Source organism: Sinohyriopsis cumingii, unplaced genomic scaffold (assembly GCF_028554795.1).
Source record: "Sinohyriopsis cumingii isolate HCF-2022 unplaced genomic scaffold, ASM2855479v2 utg001339l, whole genome shotgun sequence".
Lineage (NCBI taxonomy): Eukaryota > Metazoa > Mollusca > Bivalvia > Unionida > Unionidae > Sinohyriopsis > Sinohyriopsis cumingii.
In genome coordinates, this window is record NW_028315985.1 from 696849 (window position 1) to 719749 (window position 22901).

The 22901-nt window shown below is 33.0% G+C and overlaps 2 protein-coding genes across 2 annotated transcripts in view; one reads left to right on the forward strand and one right to left on the reverse strand.

Annotated features, from left to right (window-relative positions):
* LOC149772614 (uncharacterized) overlaps positions 1-22901 on the forward strand; it is a 419962-nt gene that overhangs the window by 86990 nt on the left and 310071 nt on the right. The gene's annotated exons all lie outside the window — the stretch shown is intronic.
* Positions 1-22901, reverse strand: part of LOC149772616 (synaptogenesis protein syg-2-like) — a 64727-nt gene that overhangs the window by 37320 nt on the left and 4506 nt on the right. The window contains exons 3-4 of the mRNA XM_089947545.1: positions 4258-4539; positions 115-444 (exon numbers count right to left, since the gene is read on the reverse strand). Of these exons, the coding sequence (XP_089803671.1) occupies positions 115-444; positions 4258-4539 (612 nt within the window). The remainder of the gene's footprint in view (positions 1-114; positions 445-4257; positions 4540-22901) is intronic.

Genomic DNA, 22901 nt, shown 5'->3' on the forward strand with positions numbered 1-22901 from the left:
ATGGTTCTTCTTTTCTTTGATCTAACAGCCAGTCAATACCTATTCAGGTTTCTTTCTTAACTTGACTAATTTTGTATTGATTTTGAAATTTACTTCAAAATGAAAATAACTTACACCAAACATCAGCATTAACTTTATGGGAAACTGCAACCGGCTGCTGACCACCAATGTCCCCTTCACAGAAGATTCTCTTATCCCTGCTGTCTTTCATTAGCGTTAGCGTAATCTCACTAATCCGTACATGCAGACCATCGGTAGCAGGCATCTCTGTATTAGTTATATTATTAGTTAATGGTGTGGTTCCAGATTGAGATTCAATCCACCATCTGATGCTAGATACAGGTCTAGATGGACCGCTGATACATTTCAGCGTTTTGGGAAATCCTTCATAAAACACCATGGTCCCACTTGATGAATCCCAAAATGTCACATTTGAAACTTTCACTGAAAGAAATAGAAGTTAGTTATTCAGGATCAAATGCAACTGAATTTAAAATCTAATGCAAAAAGGACATAAGCAATCGTCAAAGTTAAGCTTTTTTGTATATTTTTTCCAGTGGCACAGGCAAATGTTCCATACAGTCATTAATTATTGCATGCACACTATTCATGGTATATGATCTCTAATCAATTTTTAAAGACCTGCCTAGGTGTTGCTGTGGGCTAACTCCATTGACAGCACATACATGTTGGGTTAACCCCCTTGATGATTGTATTAGAGTATGCAAACCTTCGTAAATCTCAAACAGACATAAGCATAAAATAATTCTTCACACAATAGGCATTGTGTACCTGTCAGGTTTTGAAAAAAAATAATGCATATATTGAAACTGAGCACAGATTTCTTATACCATCTATTAATGTTGGTGTCATTTGTCTTCTGTTCAATACACTAAAATGTATTTGAGTGCAGTGGCTCACCTTGCACTACTGAAAATATAATAAACTTTTGGCGTGCTCTGTTGATGTTGCAAGATATTATGAAATGCTAATGATTCACTGCTATGTTCAGTATTACCTATTCTCTCATATAGTACCAACTTTGGGCCTACCCCACAATCTCAACCATCAAAGGAGTTCTGGTTCACATTGGTCCACCCTTATTACTCCCAATGTTCATGAATGGAGTTTCGCACCAACTCATACTCATATCCATATCAAAATGTAATTGGCATGCGCTGCTAACAAGATAAGAAAATTTAAAAACAAACACAAATTAGCTAATCTTAAGTTCACCCACCCACCCCATTCTTACACAAGCTATCAACAGATCTTGATATAATGCTATTAAACAGTAATCACTCTCAACACAAGATCAGTCCAAATCAGGGAAATGATGAAAATAGCAACGATTTGGTGAGCTGACATTTAAACAAAACAAAATACAAGCAAAAACTAAGAATAAAATCACTTATGTGGGTATGACAAACTGCAGATACCACAGACAATTTGTACAAGCATTTCCATTGGTTTGTAAATGTTCCATGAAACTCTTTCACTTTTGCAAGAAAGTAGCAATCCATTGTCTGTCAGCATCTCTATCATGGCATTTGGAGTTTCCATAATATGCAATTGAGTTATATTTCCATCAATTGCTGGCAGTTCACTATGAGGTGTGACTAAAACTTTAGTGTGCAAGACTTTTTCTTGAATAAGAGAATCAAAAGACTAACTAATTATGAGGTAATTTTTTTTAGGTAGTGAGCACAGCTGCATTTAAATTCTTAGTTTGAGCTATCCTGAGCATTTTGAATCAGCCCCTTTGGGGGCTGGCTAGTTCAAAAACAAGTTCTTATAGGCTCCTTTAATATATTCATCTCAAACACGTTGTAGTTCTACTTGATCTATTAGGCAGAAATCTGTTGTTCTTTCAGTCAGAGTGACCCTGACATTTGAGCTTTTGAGCCGTTATCAATAGAACTTTTTTATCCTGATTTCAAGCCAGCCACACTATTTTGTATCTGTAAATGGGGACAACTCAAGTTAAAGTGCAAATATCTATCTGGTTTCAGAGAGACATGGATGGACAGATGGATTGATGGACATGATAACATAATACACTCCACTCTGTGGTTCACATATCAAAATCATTAATTCCATCCATTTCTCAGCTTAACAAGCTGTAATTAGACCATGAAAGACCCAGACAAATGCCAGATTGTATCAAGTCAACATCACGTAACATTTAACTGATATAAGATTCTCCAGTAAATTACATTTGTGTAAATCTCCATACATGTGTAGCAACCTTATTTCAGTGATTCTGAACATAGCTGACCCTTCTACCTGTCATCAGCAGCAAAACTTGGTACCTAAATTAAATAGTGGAAGAATGCCACTAATAATATCTACACAAATCTCTGAGGTTATGCATTTAAGCTATCAGTTTACATGTACTATACTGGTGTTACTGCACATTCAGATCATACATAGCAATGTTGCAGTGGGACATTTTCTGCTTCATTAAGTCCATCTTTGTGTGTTCAACATGCGAATCAACAACAATGACCATCACTTTTTTCTTGTGTTTGAATTTAAATGCAAGGTCAAATAAAGTACTAAACATTTTATACATAAGCAGGTAAGTTTAAGACCTGCCTATGAAACAGGTGATTGCTTACTTTTGACTCATAATTGTTGGAAATACCAATTAACATGATGTGGATGCACAGGTCAACAGTTAGAAGCTGATATGGCACGTTAAATTTGAGTTGTCAAATATAATGGTGGTCTACTGGGTGCCTCAGTATTAGAAATACACATTTATTTCTTCATTTCAAAACTTCTGGACAGGGTCTATGCAATATAATAGCTGATAACTGCCAAATATAACAGTGGCTCATATGATTCGAATGGTGATTTTATCAACAAGTTTCAGCAATCTCTGTCTTTAATAAAATGTGCTTGATAAATCAAGGTGATGAATACTAAAAAAATATATAATTGTTCTTTTAAAACATCTGAACAGGCATCACCACATTATATCTGGAATCACATTATCATGCTATAAAGATGGAGTGTTGCCACATATGTGACATATGTAGTGTAGTATTGTGCAAGGACCCAAAACACATCTGGCTGACAGATGATTGATTTATGTGCTGGTTAGTGAAGTATTACATACTAAAGGCAATTACAATTGTAAAAACGTTTTTAACATATACTTACTGTATTGTGACAGAATCTTGGAACATATTTACTATTAGTTTGCAATAAACATGCATGCTTCAACATTCAGAACATGAAATTAAGCATAACATTTACAAGCAACTTAGATTATGTACGAGATACATGTATTTTGGGTATGGGTCATTAACTATTATGGATATTTAATTTGCATTGTTTGTTACATTTATTTTATTCATTATATGCTATGGGTAACATAGAATTGTATTTAGTAGCTGACCTTGTCATAAAATCAGTGACAGTTTTGCAAACAACAGTGTTTGGGTTTTTGTGAGTGAAGGATACATAGTAGGATCATTATCTTAAGCAGAGTGAAGGACATTGGATCTTTTCATATAATTAGACCTGATGTATGTGAGATTTGTCATATAATTTATTATGATTCTAGTAACAGACTAATTGCAGTTTAAATTATTCTAGAATAATGAACTTATGGCCCTCATCTGGGGATTATTTGTATGCCTTAGATTTACATATAAATCTTGCTTATCTGAAAATTACTCATTTGTGTGGTTACATCCGAGCAGAATCAATTTTTATTATTATTGTGTTAGATTTGATTTGGGCTGAAATTATTTAATTCAAAATTATTCTTCTCTGGAAATACAAAGTGCTCCATTATAATATTCTTGGACAGACAGATTTGGATTTATAACGAAAATAAAATAAGGATATATTCTTGGATTATAATGTTGATTCATCAAAAGACTGTTGGTATAATTCAAGCTATAGCATCATTAGAGATTACAGGTCACGAAAGACACATCAACACCTTCAGTGTTGGAAATTATTTGGAAAGCTACTAAACAAATATCTGAACTTTTTTGTTTAGGACTTTTATTACAAATTCCAGGATTATTTGGGATTTAATTCACAATAACACGAGTTTTACTTTATCACTTTTGTATTCAAGGGAAATAGGTTGTTGAGTTTTCACAGTTATTAATTAATTAGTTTAAGATCATACAGTCAAGATAATAACAGCCACAAAATTAAGCATTAAGCAGTTTATCTGAATCAAAATGTTACCATTGCTCCAAAGGAGGAACAAAGGTTATAAATTTACTATACCTTTCACAAAAAGCCTTGGTTTTATAGAAACTGCTGGTCTACTTGGATCAATATTGTATGCCTGACAGTAGATCTCTCCGTCATGATCCTTGTTCATGGGGGTTAAGGTCAGATTAGCTCCATTGCCCATCTTCTGAGATCTGAAGTACCACTCTATTGTAGGAGCAGGCCGACTGGTTCCTGTAACACAGATCAGAGTCGTAGCTTCTCCAGATGTAACTGTCAATGTCCCATCTAAAACTGCATGGCCATTCTCTTGTAGTGTCACCTCAATTACCCTCACTGAAAAGAGGAATAGAATCATTGATATACACCAGTGTGGAATACAAAGAATTCTGATTCAGAGATATTTCCTTATTTCACTACATTGTATACAAGTATGATGATGGGATATTTATCCCTCATTTCTAAGCAGCAAAATCTGGTAAAACAAATATCAGGATATGTGTCAGTGTTTAATTGTACTACAGCACAATATGATCGTATTGTGCCAACTAAAAGCAAAGGTCTGAAAAGGTAAACATGAACAATCATATAAAAACTTGAAGATAAACTCTTCTAATGAAATGCAAGCATGAGGTACCAAAACATTTGCAAATGAACACGCTGTCATAGCTATAATGTCATTATCCATATGGTCGGGAAAGGTGTATGGATTGTGCATACCTTTATAAACATAAGAAATCTATGATAGAATATTGTGAAAATAAACATTACATCCCTATCACACCTCTGTACTTTACTTAAGGACATTTCTTTAATAATTACAAGATTCTGGAACTGCATATCATCTAGTTTTAGTATAATATAATAGCAGTTCAAATTTGTATTTTCTTGTTTGTAATATGAACTGCATTGATACCATTAAGATATTTCATATGTCAGTTTTGTACTGAAATGATGCCAGTTACTGCATAATCCAGTACACTGCATTATATTGTATACCAAAACTGCCAGATTATTCAGTTTAATGGGGGAGGAGGAAAGGGCAAAAGGGACAGGTAGAGAGTTATGTCACTGATAGGAAGTTCTGACCTCAGATTTTTATGTCATGTGAAACTGCTCTTGCATGCAGGTATTGGGCAGCCATGTCAGCTATCGCAGGCCCACTTAGGCCTCATGTTTATGGCAGATCTTCTGCATGAGCTTTAAAGCACTTCACGCCAGACATTCAGTCAAATTTTCTTCAACAGGTTTTTCTTCTTTAAGTAATAGTGGTCTTTTTTGTTGCATTATTATTATTATGTTGAATTATTGCATCATATTTTATAGCCAAACTGCCAGTCAGATTTAGTTTAATGGGGGAGGCGGGATGGGTATAAGGGACAGGTGGAGAGTCATCAAAGTGATAGGAAGTTCTAGCCTCAGACTTTCATTTTATGTGAAATTGCTCTTGGGCAGATGTCAGCCATGTGAACCATCTCAGGCCCACTTGTGTCTCATGTTTAGCAATGAATACCATATTGTTATGGCAGATCGGCACCATTTGTATAAACTCAAAAGCTGTTCATGCCAGAATGATTTCCGTCAAATTCGGTTAAATTTACTTCTGTAGGGTTTTCCTTCTTTAAGTTATGGTAGTCTTTCTAGTTGTACAAGTTTAGACCAAGAAGCTATCTGTCCAATTTTGGTCTGATTTTACTGAACAGTTTTCGAATAGAAAGCAGTTTAAAGATTTTCTCTTTTTACACAAAAGACAGCCACATTTCATGGTGGATCATCATTATGTGCATATAGTTTAAAGTTCAAGCCAAGAATATTTTCTGTCAAATAGTCAAATTTTGCTGAATGACTTTTTTAAAGACATTACTTGAAGGTTTTAAATTTTTTTGGCAATGTTCACTATTACTCATGGAGGATCAACATCATCTGTACAGATTTAAAAGGATTCCATGCCAATACAATCTCTGCAAGTTTGGTTAAAATTGGATGTTGAAATAAAGTTAAAAGTAACATTTGACAGATAGAAAACTGATGACATATGCCAGACTCTTGACAATATCGTAGGTTCGCTGGAACTCATTTTGAAGTGAAATTAAAGAATTTTGATCACGACAGATAATTTGAGATAACTTCGACTTTTGATTTTGAGCTCATATGAAACTATTACAGCTTCCACTGTAGAGCTAGTGATACATGATTATATGCATAAAAGATGTAATACATAGTTCATCCAAATATTAATCTAAGCTTGAATACAAAATCAGAATTTGAATCTGTTATTACATTCATTTTTTCAGTTAATTTTCACTGACAACTGTTTTGGACATTTATCTTGTGTCAATATTATTTGTAATATAGGTTGATTCATGAATGTTTTGCATTTAATGGTTGCTAATCAATGGAGAATAAAACAGCAAAATATAATTATTTTTTGAAAGAAGACAAATTAAGAATCATTTCAATACTGAATCTAAATCATATATAATGTTCCTTAAGTTAGGAAGTTAAATTTTAATAGGTGTTTAATATCTTATTGTTTCCTTTTCCTGCAGTAGAACTCAGCTCTTTCCTGCATTTATTTAATGTCTTGAGAGTTTTCTAGGTTCTAAATTATGCATATAATAAAGTTACTTTTCTTTCATAAACGTTTTGGTCATATTTAAATAATGCAATCTGTATTATGTTGTGGACTAAGATGTGCTTCATAAAGGCCAATCCAGCCTCTTGGCCATTTTCTAAAGCTGGATCTCTGCATATTTTCTATCAAGTTACATAACTTGTGTATGGTAATAAATTTATTTGCTAATGGTAAATGTGTTGAACAAATATATACCCAGAGACACAAAACAATAATAAATGTACAACAACTAATCATATACAAAACTGTAAACTAGAGCATGCATTTCTATTAATTCTATTTTCTGTGTCGAATTTGCATTTCTATTAAAACAAAACTTCCCAATCAATGCAAGAAAGCAGACAAGTGCCTTCAGACAAATGCATAATGAACATTGTCACAGTGCAGTAAGTGTGCCAAGAATAGCTAAAATAGTCCATTTTGTGCTGGTCATACAATTACAACCTGTAGTTGCCATAAATCTCTAGCAACAGGAATGGATTTGTTACCAACTATAAGGTATCCCCAGGTGGCTGAGTAGTCTATGGGTGTCATCTTTTACATATCACTCTCATCTCATCTTGGTCTGTGTGTCTGTGTGCATGCAAGTCTCAGGCTTGGCCAGGGTGGGTATATGAGAAAGCTTAACAGTAGGCTTTCTGTAGGTTAGTGGTATTTGCTAGGATCTTCCTCCAATAACAGACTGCTAAAGTGACCTAGTGGTTAGAGCGTCCACCTGGGATGCATGAGGTCATGGGTTCGAACCCTGGCTGAGTCATATCCAAGACTTTTCCTTGTTAATATTTTATTCAAAAATTATAAAGCGCTAACTAGTTTATATTAACAGGCAGACCATGTGAACTTGATATCACTCATCTTGTGAAATTTTAGACTGTAAGCTTGCAAAAGCAAATTCATAGATGTAGAGTGAAATCCTTGACAGAAAAGAAATATTTCGAGCTCTTAGATGTCATACTGATTTTTTTAGGCCCAACAACAAAGGAGTAATTCTGGTTTCACACTAAAAGAATTTTAAATAGGGTATTTTAAAACTGATTTGTCTCCGTCCATTTACCAGAAGTGAACCACAGTTGCACGACTTATACTTTAATTAGTTTTGAGGAAAAAACCTTGTCAATAGTACTGAACATTACAATGATGATTGTGACATTTATATATACTTGGAAAATTTGCATTTTGTTAGTTTTTCTGCAGCCTTTTTCTGTTTTTGGGGTCATAAAAAATGTAGGGTCAACGATTTGAAAATTGGAGTATAAAAATTCAGCTAATGATGATAATTAAATATCAGCCAATCAGATGCATGATCATTCCATTAGTATACATTGATCTCACTCATGATCAAACACATATGAGAAATTAATGACAAGATAGTTCAAGTCTGATTGAAATCAGATCACAAATACTGGTTTCAGAATGGTAGCAAACAATTGTTGACATTCAGATGCATGGACGCATGACAAGGAGCACATTACAAAGCCAGGGCCATAACATATGCTCACTTAGTTTGGGTAATATTTACTGGAAAAGGTCAATTCAAAGCAAATACATTTGGAGGTAAGAATCCTTCCAATCACACCCCAATATTTGTGAAGTACTTGTGAAGCATGTTTCAGATAATTCACACCTTATGGAATCAAATTATTTTTTTGTGACTTCAACTACTGGAAATGTAACATGTCAATAAAGATGATTTGATACTGAAGCAAGACAAATAAATCACAATGTTTGTTTATTTTAAAGGAATGCATTGCAAATCATCAACTGGACACATAACTAACAACTACGCCACACTGTTTGCAGTTGCTGAACTTGACATACAGTATATGCATCGTGATTACAGATCGTCCACTCAAAAATGTATAGACTGTCCATGTGTCTGGTGATCCTTCCCTAAGCCCAACGGACATCCACTCCATCTAGTGGAAATCAGTTATGGATTTTATTGCAACTATATGTGAGTTTTATAGCACCCCTCACTGAATTATTTTAAGTCATACCACGAGACAACAGACAGGAGAAGCCTTTTGACTATAATGCCCCCACAGTAGGTCTCAACTGCATATATATTACCTGTACAAATCATATAGTAGTAACATTATATGTGTTGTTTAGTTGTGGGCTAGCTATGCATATGCACCAACAAACATGTATAACACAATGTAGACAAAATACTACATTTTAAATTTCATGGATATCCCACACCCTAGTCCCATGGCAGAGCTTATACCAAACAATGGCCTGTCTACAACATACATTCCTGATGATCGACTATGTGCACATATACCTGTTATCATATTACATATATATATATATATATATATATATATATATATATATATATATATATATATATATATATATATATATATATAATCAAACTAGCTCTGTATCAGGTGGTACCTTCAATGATCTTTCTCAAGAAATTATATTTCATATCAGTGCTAGTTGTACTGGCTATTATTTTGTCACAGTTTCACTTTAATTTCCATACCATTACCAGGATCCACTTTAAAATAAAATTACAGAAAGAAGTAATATAAATTGAAAGTTACAAGTGAATGCCATACTATTTATACAATACATGTATGATCAAGTACACAGAATATTATGACAGGTCATAATTGTTTCTCAAATATTTATTTTACAAGAATATGTGACATTCTATAATAAAATGAAACATTAGATGTGAGCTATCCAAGAAAATGTTCTTTTGTAGATTTATCTTTGTATAAAATTGTTTATCAGAGATTATTACATTTGTTTTATAAACTCATGGAGTAGTGTACACTTTATTGACGTCTGTTCTCTTTCAATAATCATTCATGACTTGAACAAAGTAATTTCACTTCAGAAATGTTATGTTTCATCCATATCATAGCGAATCCATCATCAGATACAATCTAAGGGATGACATTGGGACTATGAATTCAGCCACTATGGCACTATGAATTCAGCCACTATGGCTGTAACTGTTGCCTCCTGACTTGAGTAGACAATGATCAGAGAGGACAGGTTCTAGGAGTTACTTTTCAATATCATGCTTCGATGTTTCAAAATCCCACAACAAAAACAACAAATTATATATAATTATTTTTTATTTGGCTGTCCTAGTTGGGACAGTGATTACAAGTGAAATATTCATCAGATATAAATGACACAGTAGTCACTGATTTCGGCAATTGTTTGGAAATAAGGGATTTGCTAAATACAAAAATGTCCTGGCTAATGAACAATCTGAACCAGTAAAGAAGAAACACATGGAAACTGCTGTGAAAATATGCTTTTATTTGTATTTCATTCTTGCAGTAGGTATATTAATTGCAAAGCCTAACAAATAGACAACAAAAGTTGTTTTGTAAGCCTTTTATACAAATACTTTCTTCACCTTTTATTTGGAAATGGAAAAATTAAATATGTTTGTTTCTGGATGATTATATTAGCCAGATGAAAGATCAAATTTCTTTTTTTTTTTTATGCAATATTCAATCATAGGAAGTCTCAGTGTACTGAAGCATCTGCAAGTATTGCTTTTAGATTTCACCGAAAGCCAGTAGCGTTCACAGATTATATGCATTTTGTTAAGTGAGACCTAAAGCATTGTCATAAATTACAACAACAAAAAAATTGTAGGCCTGCTATGTGATTGCATTAAACTGAATTATTGTCTGCATTAAATTGTTTTTGTCAGTAGTATCAGTAAACAAGTTTATTCCTACATCAACATAGTTTGATCTGCCTCAGAGCAGCTAAAAGCCCTACCATTTAATATTCTGAAAAACCTAGGGGGAAATTGGTATGAGTGTTTTAACTCTTCAAAAGCTGTGTTCTACTTCTTTAACATTCAGAGAAATGCAAAATGATCTTAACAGATTTGTTAGTTACTCACAATTAGTACAAGCAAAATGAACTTTGGTAACTTCATAACCAGACAATTGAGAGTCGCACATTGGTAAATAGAAATTGTCAGAAATTAAAACTATATACCTCTGAGAAGCATGATAGATATTTGTTGAGAATCAGACACATATTTAGTCAAACCAGGAAAGATATTCATGTTCTTAAGAAAAGAATTATATTAAATAATAAAGTTCTTACCAAGGTCTGGGGTTTCCAAAAACAGTAGAAAAAGTTCATAACATATATTAAAACTTACACACAAGTTTATTGTTAGCTTTGTGGGACTCTTCTACCTTTATAAATAAAGAGAATCGTAAACTCTCAGATAAATATCATCAATGGTAAACCAACCACACTATCCTCTATTTCTTATGGTCATACATACATACATACATGTATACATACATACATGCACAAACACATACATACATACATACATACATACATGCACAAACACATACATATATACATACATACATGTATACATACATACATGCACAAACACATACATACATACATGCACAAACACATACATGCATGCATGCATACATACATACATGCATATATACATACATACATACATGCATACATTCATACATACATACACAAACACATACATACATACATGCATAAACACATACATACATAAATACATGCATGCCTGCATACATACATACATACATACATACATACACAAACACACATACATACATACATATATACATACATATATACATACATGCACAAACAATTACATATACGCACAAACACATACACACATGCATGCATGCATACATACACAAACACACATACATACATACATATATACATACATGCACAATTACATATATGCACAAACACATACATGCATACATACATACATACATACATGCATGCACACACACATACATATATGTATATATACATACATATATATGAAAAAAACACATATAGGAGCACATACAAAAAAAATTTCTTACTATTGAAATAGCATTCAGAGAACATGAAAATGTGCAGAATAAATATGATTAAAGACACAATGCTTGTTGATGTCTTCATAGCCTACTTAAAATGCAGGGGGCCTCAAGGGGGCACAATGGTCTAATGTGCTTGGTTTTACCGATCACTGCCATCTCTCCTCTGTCCACATGAGTTCAAGTCTTGGGCTCAGTCAATGTAGGCATGTAAGAAATTGTACCAGTAGTACTGGTGGCTTTCAAGGCTTCTTCCTCTGTCACTTATACTTGCCTGTCATGTGTAGCCTGTCATGCGTAGCCTGTCATGTGCAGAAAAATGCCTTAAACTACCACCAACAAAAACACTTTAAAATGCAGGTATAGATATGTCAGCTCTTGCTTGAATGATTACATCTTGCAAGATGTCACTAAAATGACTAAGATGTTTCCCTCAGAATCAATCCAGGAACACAAACGATTTGGATAATTCCTGGGATTCATCCATCAAGAACACAAAATGGTGAAATTTAAAAATGTGATCTATACATTTTTACATAATTCCACTGTTATGTTGTGCAGCCAGATTTCTGCAATCACCCTGATGAGATCATTTGTTGTTGGTCCCACTTTAGCAATATCTTTCCATTTGTTTCCATGCCATTTTAGTTGGGTTACGATCACAATTTTCTGAAATAGAATTGCACACTAATGTCAGAATTCTAGACCAAAATTTACTGTTAGTTAGAGAGATGGGAGTGCGGACAGAGTTGCAAAAGCTTACACATCAAATATTTGTGACAAATATCAGCACATCTAATATAATTTTGTTTCCCTTTGACTATGATATAGGTATACTTATATGGTTGATACATGAATTGGGATGCCAGGACAAACCTAAATACTTTATCAGGACAAAAGGATGTACATGCATGCAGTTGCTCTTTATGAACATTGTGTAGTCTTAACATAAATAAATTAAATTGTAAATGTACCCAATATCTAAATTTTCTTCATATTAATGACTTTAATTGAATTAAGCAAACATGTCAAAACATATTCTTCATATTATCTGATTTACTAACAGATCATACATACCTGATGGCAACACATTCCATTAATTGATTCCGTTATCGGCCATTAATATTCAGCCAGTTTTCATGCATGCATCTGATCATTCTATTGATGAAATCAACGAGCATTCATAAATGTTTGTCATAAAAGTTGATAAAGTGTGTTCGTTAAAATTGTTTCTGTAAAAATTTAAGTATTCATACTGTCTTTTGAAATTGAAATATATATGGCTCCTCTGTGACTAATGTCACCACAAACGTAACTTTAAGTTTCCCAATGGTTTTACTGGTGGCATATTGTGGCTTAGCATGATTATGTGAATCTGTCTGCTGCTGTTTCCCTTCATTATGCAGAATAGCACAGTCTTGCTCATCAATCCTCTTACAATCTTTGAATTTCCTTCCCACATTACATGGGGCTGTGCTCTAATGCATCTCTTATTTCTTCTCTCTCTGACTCGTTCAGAAAAGTTTTGGCAAAATGCTGTTGTCAATTTCACTAGCTGAAAACTTAATGAGAAACAGATATAATATTTTACCATGTACCAAGAAACATAAAAATGTTGTGTACAAGTGTCATTTGATAGCAGTAGCCTGAGAGCCATTCCTGCATTTGTTATCATTTCTAGTTTCCTTCTCTGCAACAATCATAATAAACACACTAACAAAGCATGTTATACAATACCCATATATTACAATAAACAGGAAAAAATTAGAACTTATCAACTTTGAACTCAATAATTAGTCAACCTCCACATAATAAGAGTAATTAAAAGACTCACAGTAAACTAGAGACTTCATGACCTTTAAACACTTGGCTAAGTAATTTATTGCACTATATATATATATATATATATATATATATATATATATATATATATATATATATATATATATATATATATATATATATATATATATATATATATATATATATATACATATATATATATATATATATATATATATACATATATATATATATATATACATATATATATATATATATATATATATATATACATATATATATATATATATATATACATATATATATATATATATATATATACATATATATATATATATATATATATATATATATATATATATATATATATATATATTGTTATTTATATTTAAGTTAATTACTTGTTTGTTAGTTTCAATTTTTTAATTCCATTACATGCTAGTAAAAGGTAACTTTGTTTACTGGACTTGACATTTTCTAGAAATTCACTTCAGTTCTGTTTGACCTGACTGGTATAATAATAGAAACACTGTATCTAGTTGCTGACCTTGATTTAGAACCAGTAAGGGTTTTGGTAAACAACTTTTTAAAAAAAATCTTTTTATTCTTTCCCAGAGTAAGAACCACTGATTTCAGTTAAGGCCATATTGGGTGTATGTGATTTTAGGTTGTAAAAAGTTTCTATTTTGTTCTGGAAGGATGACCATGTGACCCTCATTCAGGAATCTGTTTTGCATCTTAAACTTGTGTATAACTGTTTTTTTTAATATAATTTAGTCAGTTGCGCCTCAACAATTGAGATGTCGAGTGTTTCTATGTACTGCCTAGTTTGGGCTGAGTTTTTTATTTTCTTCAAATTATTGAATTTCAAGTCATTATTTTCCATGGAAATACATTAGTGCTCCTACATAATTCTTGGATGATGACATTGATTGGAAATTATACTAAATTCAAAACTGAAATAATAATTATATTATAATTGTTTTATTTTTGTGTTAGTTTTCAATATAAACAATATTGCCTGCATGGCAGATTTCAGTAATCAAGAGGGGTATATTCATATAAGAAAATGCATGACTTAGAAAAAGTAAATGCAATTACAATAAGCAAAACCTTTTTTAAATCTAGCAGGGCAAAATAAGACTTGTAGAAAATATATTACCTCTGGTTAAAGGAATCAACATTTAATAATAATAATAATAATAATAATAATAATAATAATAGTAATAAATGGTTGTGGAATATCTGTATTCTAATAGCATCTATCCAGTCATTTAGCTCCTTCTTTTCCTGTTTTAGAACAACCTGACTGTCCAATGCTACACGTAAAGTGAGTATGGCCAGATACTGCCAATGCATCAGATAATCTCCCTTGCAGATGGTAAACAGGACATATGATATTCGATACATGAAGCTTGGAAATCCACTGCCCTGAATCAGCTTCCTGTTATGTAGATATTTTGTAAGTCTTGTTACATGATTTTATCTGATTGTTACAGTTTTTATTCATGGTTGTAAATTACACAGAATATCTTTAGTTAAATTTTGTCTGTTTGATATGTTAAGAGTTTAATATTACATATGATCTATAAGTATGTAATAAGACCGAATGGCTTAATTTCTCATTGGTTAATCAGGTTTCAATATTTCTATAAGGATTCAGTAACTTCCCATTGGTTGGGTTAGGTCACACGCATAGGCCAGTTCAATGCAAAATGAGTGGTGAGTTCTGTCACGTGGGGTCTATTGCAAAATATAGTAACATTGGATGAAGTACTGGTATATAAAGAGATCACTGAGCAACAAATTTCTTTCCAACTTTGGAGTCATTATCATTTCTTGTGCTCCTCTTGTAAAACTGTGGATGTGTATTATGTTGTACTTTAGTATTATTTGAGAAGAAAAACATTTGTTTAGACTGTTCAGTGGGAACAGAAAGTGCTCATTATTTGAACAATAATATTATTCTGGAGCTGTGATAAATTTATTCAAAGGAATTCTGGACAATAACATTTTGACAATGTCATGGTTCTTGAAGAACCAGTAAATTTCCAGTTTTGAAATTACAAGGAACATTTCATAGATTTAGGACTTTCATAGACCTTTATAATGATTAGTTTTGATTCACTTGATAGTATTGTAAGTTCCTCTCACAATTTTAATTTATAACTTTCATAAAAAAATTGTTAAATTTTACAAAATTTGTTGGTTTTGCTTCTTTCTGTTACTTAGTTTAGAGTCATAACAGGAAATATTGGGGGCTCATCTAGGAGACAAACTTTAGAGCAGTTGAAATTGTTTTGAAATTTAAATTCATTTTATTTTGGAATTTTTTTGTCTCTCATCTCTTGATTTTACAAAGCGAAAACAAATATAAAGTGGAGATCTTTATTTAAAATCCTTCCCAGTTAGAATCCTTGAAAATGGCTGCATTACTCCAGCTTGCCAGATAATGTGATCTTTCAGAGGCAAAGGTAACCTTGTTAAAACAATAAATAAATAATAATTTGGTTATATATTTGGTAGAAAAAAAATATTTTGGATTAAAGTGCTTTGGATTTGATTAGTATGTCTTCATCTGACTTTAAAATACAAGAATAAAATGGAGTTAAGAAAACTTGAGTTTCAAATTTTGAATAAAATATGGATTTAGAATTAACATAAGTTCAGTTTCAGATAGAAACTATGCAAAGGAAAAAGAAAAAGTTAAAAGGATGAAAAAGGAAGAACGACAAATCCAAATACAAAAAGAGAAGCAAATGAAATTGTCAATACAAAAACAAAATGAAGTAAGGGAATTTCTAATTGGATCAAAATAATTAGAACTGGCAAGCATGAAGCATCCCACTTACTAAAGTTCAATTTTTGATTTTACAAAAAATCATAGATTATTACCCACTTTTAAAGAAAAAAATGTAGGTCAGTATTTTTCAAAATTCTGAAAAAATAGCTGACAATTTAAAATGGCCAAGAAAGCACTGGATTTTGGTATTAGTGAGTATCCTTAGGCAAAGCTTGTGAAATGTATACTTCCCTGTCAGTTGAAGCAAGTGGTGATTATGGTTTGGTTAAAGAATGTATCTTGAATGGATATGATTAGGTACCTAATCATACTGACAGAGGCTTCAGATTTGCAAACAACACAAAAAAAACCCAAATAGCCAAACCCATGTTGTGTTTGTTTGAGAAAATAACTATTTGACTGGTGGTGTACATCTACAGTTATCAAGATTATGACACTTAGACAACTGACATTAGTTGAAGAGTTCAACAACTGCCTCCATATTAAAGTCAAACCTTGATAAACTTAAGATAGAAAGTGTTGCTCTTACAATGGATGAATATTTATTGGCTCCAAAAGTTTTGTTTGTTAATAACTTTTCTTCTTAGTGGCTTTGTAAGTAATAAACCAACTCAGACTCAAGCAAGTTCTTACAACTTTCAATCTTGTGCAACTAATAAGAATCCAACATTTGATATCTCTTTCTGTGTGCACTTATTGCAAGAAATTGGGGCATGTTATTTCTGACTGCTTTAAGTTATAGAATAAGGAACACAATAAAGGCAGTGCAGTTCCAAATGATCTTGTTTCTCATAGGTAAGGTCATGGTCTAGTATTGGAAAATATACATTTTGTTGGGTCAAACACTGCCCCGTCTGACTCTGTTATAGAAAATTATGAACTATTCATATCGAAAGGTTCTAAATCTCTTATTGGCCAATCACGTCTGAATTCTTTGCCTATTTAGAGCTTGTTCATTTATTGCTTGGCAATGAATTAGCTGGAGGTAAGTTTGTGGTTAATCCACTTATAACTAACAAGCCTTTTTTGGATCAAAAGGATGATCTTACTGAGGAAGAAAATATCCTTGATTTATAACCTGCTAGAACGGTTACAACAACTTTAGCAAAAAGAGCTCTTGAGAATAAAGTTGATGAGGAATCTATTTCTCTAGCTGACACATGTATTGGTCAGGCTTTTGATGAGGTCACTTTTGCTCCTGTTGCTGATAAATCAAATGATATTGACTAGTGATTCTCTAATTTCTAACCATTTGTCATTGAAAATGATTTTGAGATCACCTATTTGTTTCAGATGGCTATTAACAAAGCTGACTCCAGAGTCTTATGAACTTGATATAGTTTCAAAACTTGGGTCATTGTGAGAAAATGGAGACCACCTGAGGCACCTGCTGATGAGTTGTCAGTAAGTTATCAAAATGTGGAACCTAAGTCATACTGACAGAAAAGTCTTAGACTAGCTCATGAAACTCCCTTTGCTGGTCATCTTGAAGTCAGTAACACCTACCACAAAATCTGTATCATTTGTATTTGCCTAAATGTAAGAGTTATGTTTCTAACTACTGAAATCCTAACCAACAGATACCCCAAAGCTCATTTACAACCAACTGATGCATTTGAAGAAGCACTCAGTAGGATAATGATTGTAAAAAGAAAACTTCAGGCAGCCAATTCTTGTTGAACATAATGTTTGTGTCAAAAAAGGTTCTAATTTATGTCAGGGATCAACCAGCAATTTATGTATTAATTAGGTATTCAACAGTTAAAAGTCTGTTGTGCATCACTCTGAAAACCAAGGGGCAATGAAAAACTTTCATCGAACTTTAAAGAATATATTGGTTTGATGTAGAAAACATTGGGATGAAGGTATTCATTTATTTTTGTTTGCTGTTGGGGATTCAGTTCCCTAGTCCCATTGATTTAGTCCTTTTGAACCTGTCTTTTTTTGGACACACTGTTCATGGACCATTGAAGTTGTTGTTGTTGTTCTAGGGTTTAAAGCCATTTTTCAGCACAAGATAGGCTATACATGGCGGCCAGTATAACTGGTGGAGGAAGAACCCTGGAAAACCCAGGGAAGAACAACCAACCCATGAGAAGCCACTGGCAGGCTTTCCCACATACCCATGCTAGCCGAGTCTTGGACTCGAACCCACACAGACAGAGGTAAGATGGCAGTGATCCAGAATGGTGAGTGCTTTAGACCACTCGGCCACTCGGGGCCCCAACCATTGAAGTAGAAGAGCAAATGTTTCTTTTAACAGAAGAATCAGAGATCAAATTATTTTATGTCTCTGATAAAACTACAAAGCAAATAACTTTTCATCCTAGTAATAAAGTTATGTCTCTCTTTAAAATCCTTCTCAGGTTAGATAAATTATAAAGTTAAACAGAAAGTGACTTAAAACATGTCAATACTCATGAGTGGCAGAAACAAAAATAACTTCATCAGCAGTCATGTAAGTATGTTTAAATATAGAGATAGCTCTGTAAATCATTCAATAAATTTAGTAGCTCCTGTCCAACAGAATGATGCATTAAATGATGACGTACAATCGGAATGTAATAGCTTTGGTACGTAAGTAAGTAATACTTATAGGCATTTAAACTTCAATATTATTGCTATTAATTCTACTTTGCAGTTTTGGTTTGTATGTACACCTGCAGAAATTTACGTAATTCTCTTTGATGTTCTTGCTCAATATGTGATCATAATTAAAGTGCTTATTGTACTGGATATTCATTTTTTAGCTTCCTGTTATGATTGCTACCCTCAACCATCATCTCTATCCAACCAAATTCTCGTGTTCTCTCACATTAACTCTCTCTCTCTCTCACACACATGAACATTAACTCCCCCCCCAACAAAATGTTTCTTGCAGTCACAAAACCAAATCATAATACTAATAAAATATTAGTTTATGAAAATGAATTAAGACTTGCTATATTGATTGCAAAAAATTATGTTTTATTATATTTCCCTAAAGTTGGTTTCTAGAAGTACATAATGGACCAACCGTCAAATATTTGGTGCCGGAAGTTTCCTTTCAATTCTGCTTTAGAGTCTAAAGTCTGTCCATGTGACTTGAAACTTGAGTCTGGTTCCCTAATATTTTATGGACAGTGATTTTGTAATGAAGGCTTAACTGATAAGCCCTGTCTAAAAACTGCATTTTGTGCATCATATTTAACAACAAAATGTTTCATATGAATTCACTCCAACATCTTAGAAGGGATCATGGGTCAAAATGAACAAGATAGTAACCTAACCAGTAATAAATCAAAATGTGCCTGCATTCTGGAATAGTAGTAGTGCAGTATGTGCCGTGTGGACAGAAAGAAGGAACAGTTCCAAATTAAGTTACACCTACATTTATATAAACTAAGGATGCATGTTTTAATCCTACAAGGTTTTAAATTATGCTTTTTCATCACTTCACCTTTAAATATGATAATATTAAACTCATCACATGACCAATCCAAGAATCCTAGATATATTATATTGCCCACTGGTTAAAGAACATAGCATCAAGTACATCATGGAGCCTGCATAAAAACAATAGCTCTAAGGTAAAGGTGACTTCTTAAAACCTGAAAAACAATCATGCCAAGATCCTATCTGTAAATCTCCTAAAACTTTCCAACTCCTTGCAAAAATAAAGAAACTGATTCTCCACTGAAATACCTTACAGGAATTAAAAAGATGACTATTTCTTCTTTTTAACTGCTTAGTGTTGAAAGCATCTTTAATGTTTTATAGTGATGTCTGTGTGTTTGTCATTAGGATTTTTAACGTAGCTTTAACAATTTTTTAGTTTCATCGCTTCGATGTCTGCAGTGTGGCAGTTTATAGCAATGTCTAGCACTGGGGCATCATGCCACAGACATGTAGTATGATGTCCTTCACAATCACATTATCCTGACAGCAGGCCAACCAGTCCTAACACTAGCCTCTTAATGTTGAGAGCCTAGCGCAGCAGCTGTTAGTACCATTTTTTTAAGTCTTTGGTACGACTTGACCGGAGTTCAAACCCATGACCTCCCACTTCCGAGGTAGATGCTCTAACCACCAAGCCAGCAGAGTGGTCGATTTTATAGTGATAATAAGATTTTTAAATATTAGTGGTTGTGTTAGAAGTACTGCTAGCCAAAGTGACATCAATTATATTAAGGGCAAAGAAGACAGCATTGTAAATATTGCCATGCATTAGGACAAGTAGGGATAACAATATTTCAAAATCATTAACATGGATGTCAGATTTGCACCATTTTAATTAATGACGGACAACAATCACAAAGTCTTCTAGTGAGAACTCTATTTTGATATGACTTTCCATTTTGGAGGAATAACAATACACCTCTCCCTTGATAACTTGCACACCACAAGATACAGAAACAGACAGCACTATAAGTGAGAGCACGAGTTACTAACCTCTAAAATCTGAAGTAGGGTTTGCCATCCCAGCTTGGAAACAAGAAGGCTGTTGAGGGGAAGCTAGCCCTGCTGTTTAATGTCCGAATACTCATTTTATATTTGTTCTGAGAATAATTGTCAATATAAATATTTTTCTAATAAAATAGTTTCCTTTTGGTATAAATATTTTTAATTTTCCATCAAACCTATATTTGAAAGATCAATGAAAACAACTCGAAGAAGTTTTGTCACATATACATGTACCTCACTGATCACCTGCAAAGACTGTGTATTGCATCCTTGCTTTTTGCACAACAATACAAGACTCCTTTTGTTTAAACAGTACACTTTCAGACACTTGTTTCTTTAATACACCTTAAAACTTGATTTTTATGCATTTGTTATAACAAAAATGGTATCCACACCAGCCCCTAAGTTATAAGCAAGTTTGCAAGTTTTCTTGGCATCAGTTATTGACAGTAGTCTACCAAGATTTTCAATATGGCTTCCACGGTGGCCCACTTGGACAAAAGAGTTTTACCATTACCATTTAGGACCAAGCAAACTTCCTAAAAAGTCTTTTAATGAAAGCACAATGCTGATATATAAGAAGCCATCCATAAAAAGTAGTCATACATCATGATTTTCATGATGGTCATTGTGGTGACCATACTGTCAGATTTACACCATTTTTATTAGGACCAACTAGGTATTATAATCAATCCTTTATTAAAGCATCCATGTTGATATGACCATCTATGCAAGAATGATCATAGCAATAAGACTATTCACAAAATGACATACTGGACAGCTGATTGGCCCAATTTTTATTTGGGAAAAAGCCATAACTTCACTACTTTAGCCTTGTCAGCATGACTAGACCAGAGGAGCCCCAAGCAAAAGACGGATAAAAAATGAACAATCATGTAGATTGATGGATAGAAGGATGGGCAAATATAATCCAGTATAGAAGACCCTCATATTAAGACACTTGTAATCCGTCAGTCAAAAAAGTGCAGTTCTCCATTCAAATAAACTAACCTGGCTAAATTTTATAAATCAAGATGAGTATTACTTTTGATCTTACATGGCATAAATTTGACATCAAATACTTCGTGCAATATCCAAGACTCAAACATGTATATTGCTGGTGTCTATCAAATCTCTCATAGTAATGTTCTGACAACACAAATTTTATGTGAAGTATAGAAGCTGTTATACTGTAAAGCTAAAATGAATAAGTGTCAAAAACATTACATACCGTATTACTATACTGATCAGCAGTAAATATTTAATATGACTACATGTAAACCGTAAGACTCATTCTCAGTGTGTGATAAAGGGATTAACTATAACCAGAAAAATATGAATGACTAACAAATATCTCAGTACTCAACTGATGACAGGCAAAACATTTAACTCTCAAAAAAAGTAACCTAAAGTGAAGAACTGTTTGCAAAATATCCAATTATGGACCTAACTGCAAACACACTGGTCTGGTGTAAATGAAGGCTGTAAACAACAATGTAAATATGAATAAAGTGCAGACTATTCTGATTCATTTATAATTTCAACATTCATACACTGTTTGTTTTTAACAATGTTAATCCTTAAGTGATCTGTAGTAAGCTCCTTTAATGCATGAAATATCTCTGCTAGATATTGATGATCCTTTCAATCATGAAAATGGTGATGAATGGGAGATTTGCCTGTAATCAATTTAAACATGATAGCTTTAGCTCTGTTGAATGTTATCCCCTATCTTTCTTCAAATTTTGACTGCAGCTGTCTCCAAAGAAACATTTGATATCATGCTCCAAGATCTACAAAGTCCTCATGTACCTTCACTCTACATGTCACTTACAGGACTCACAGTACTAATTATACAGAAGAATGGGTACCAGTCTAGAAATAGGTAAACATAAAATAGAGCGTTCTGGCTGGCCAGAATAAGTTGATAATGAAAGTAAAATTTTAATAAATTGAATCTTTTGAGAGCTTATATTAGATGCAACTGTACAAAATATAGACAATGCTTTACTGATGAAGGTTCAGTCCATTTACGTACTCAAGTTTTGAAAACTCATTAATGAAATTAACCTTTGAATATCTGGTGCAGAATTAAAATTGCATGTTTAAAACTCACTTACATCCAAGAAATGTTAAGGCTCAA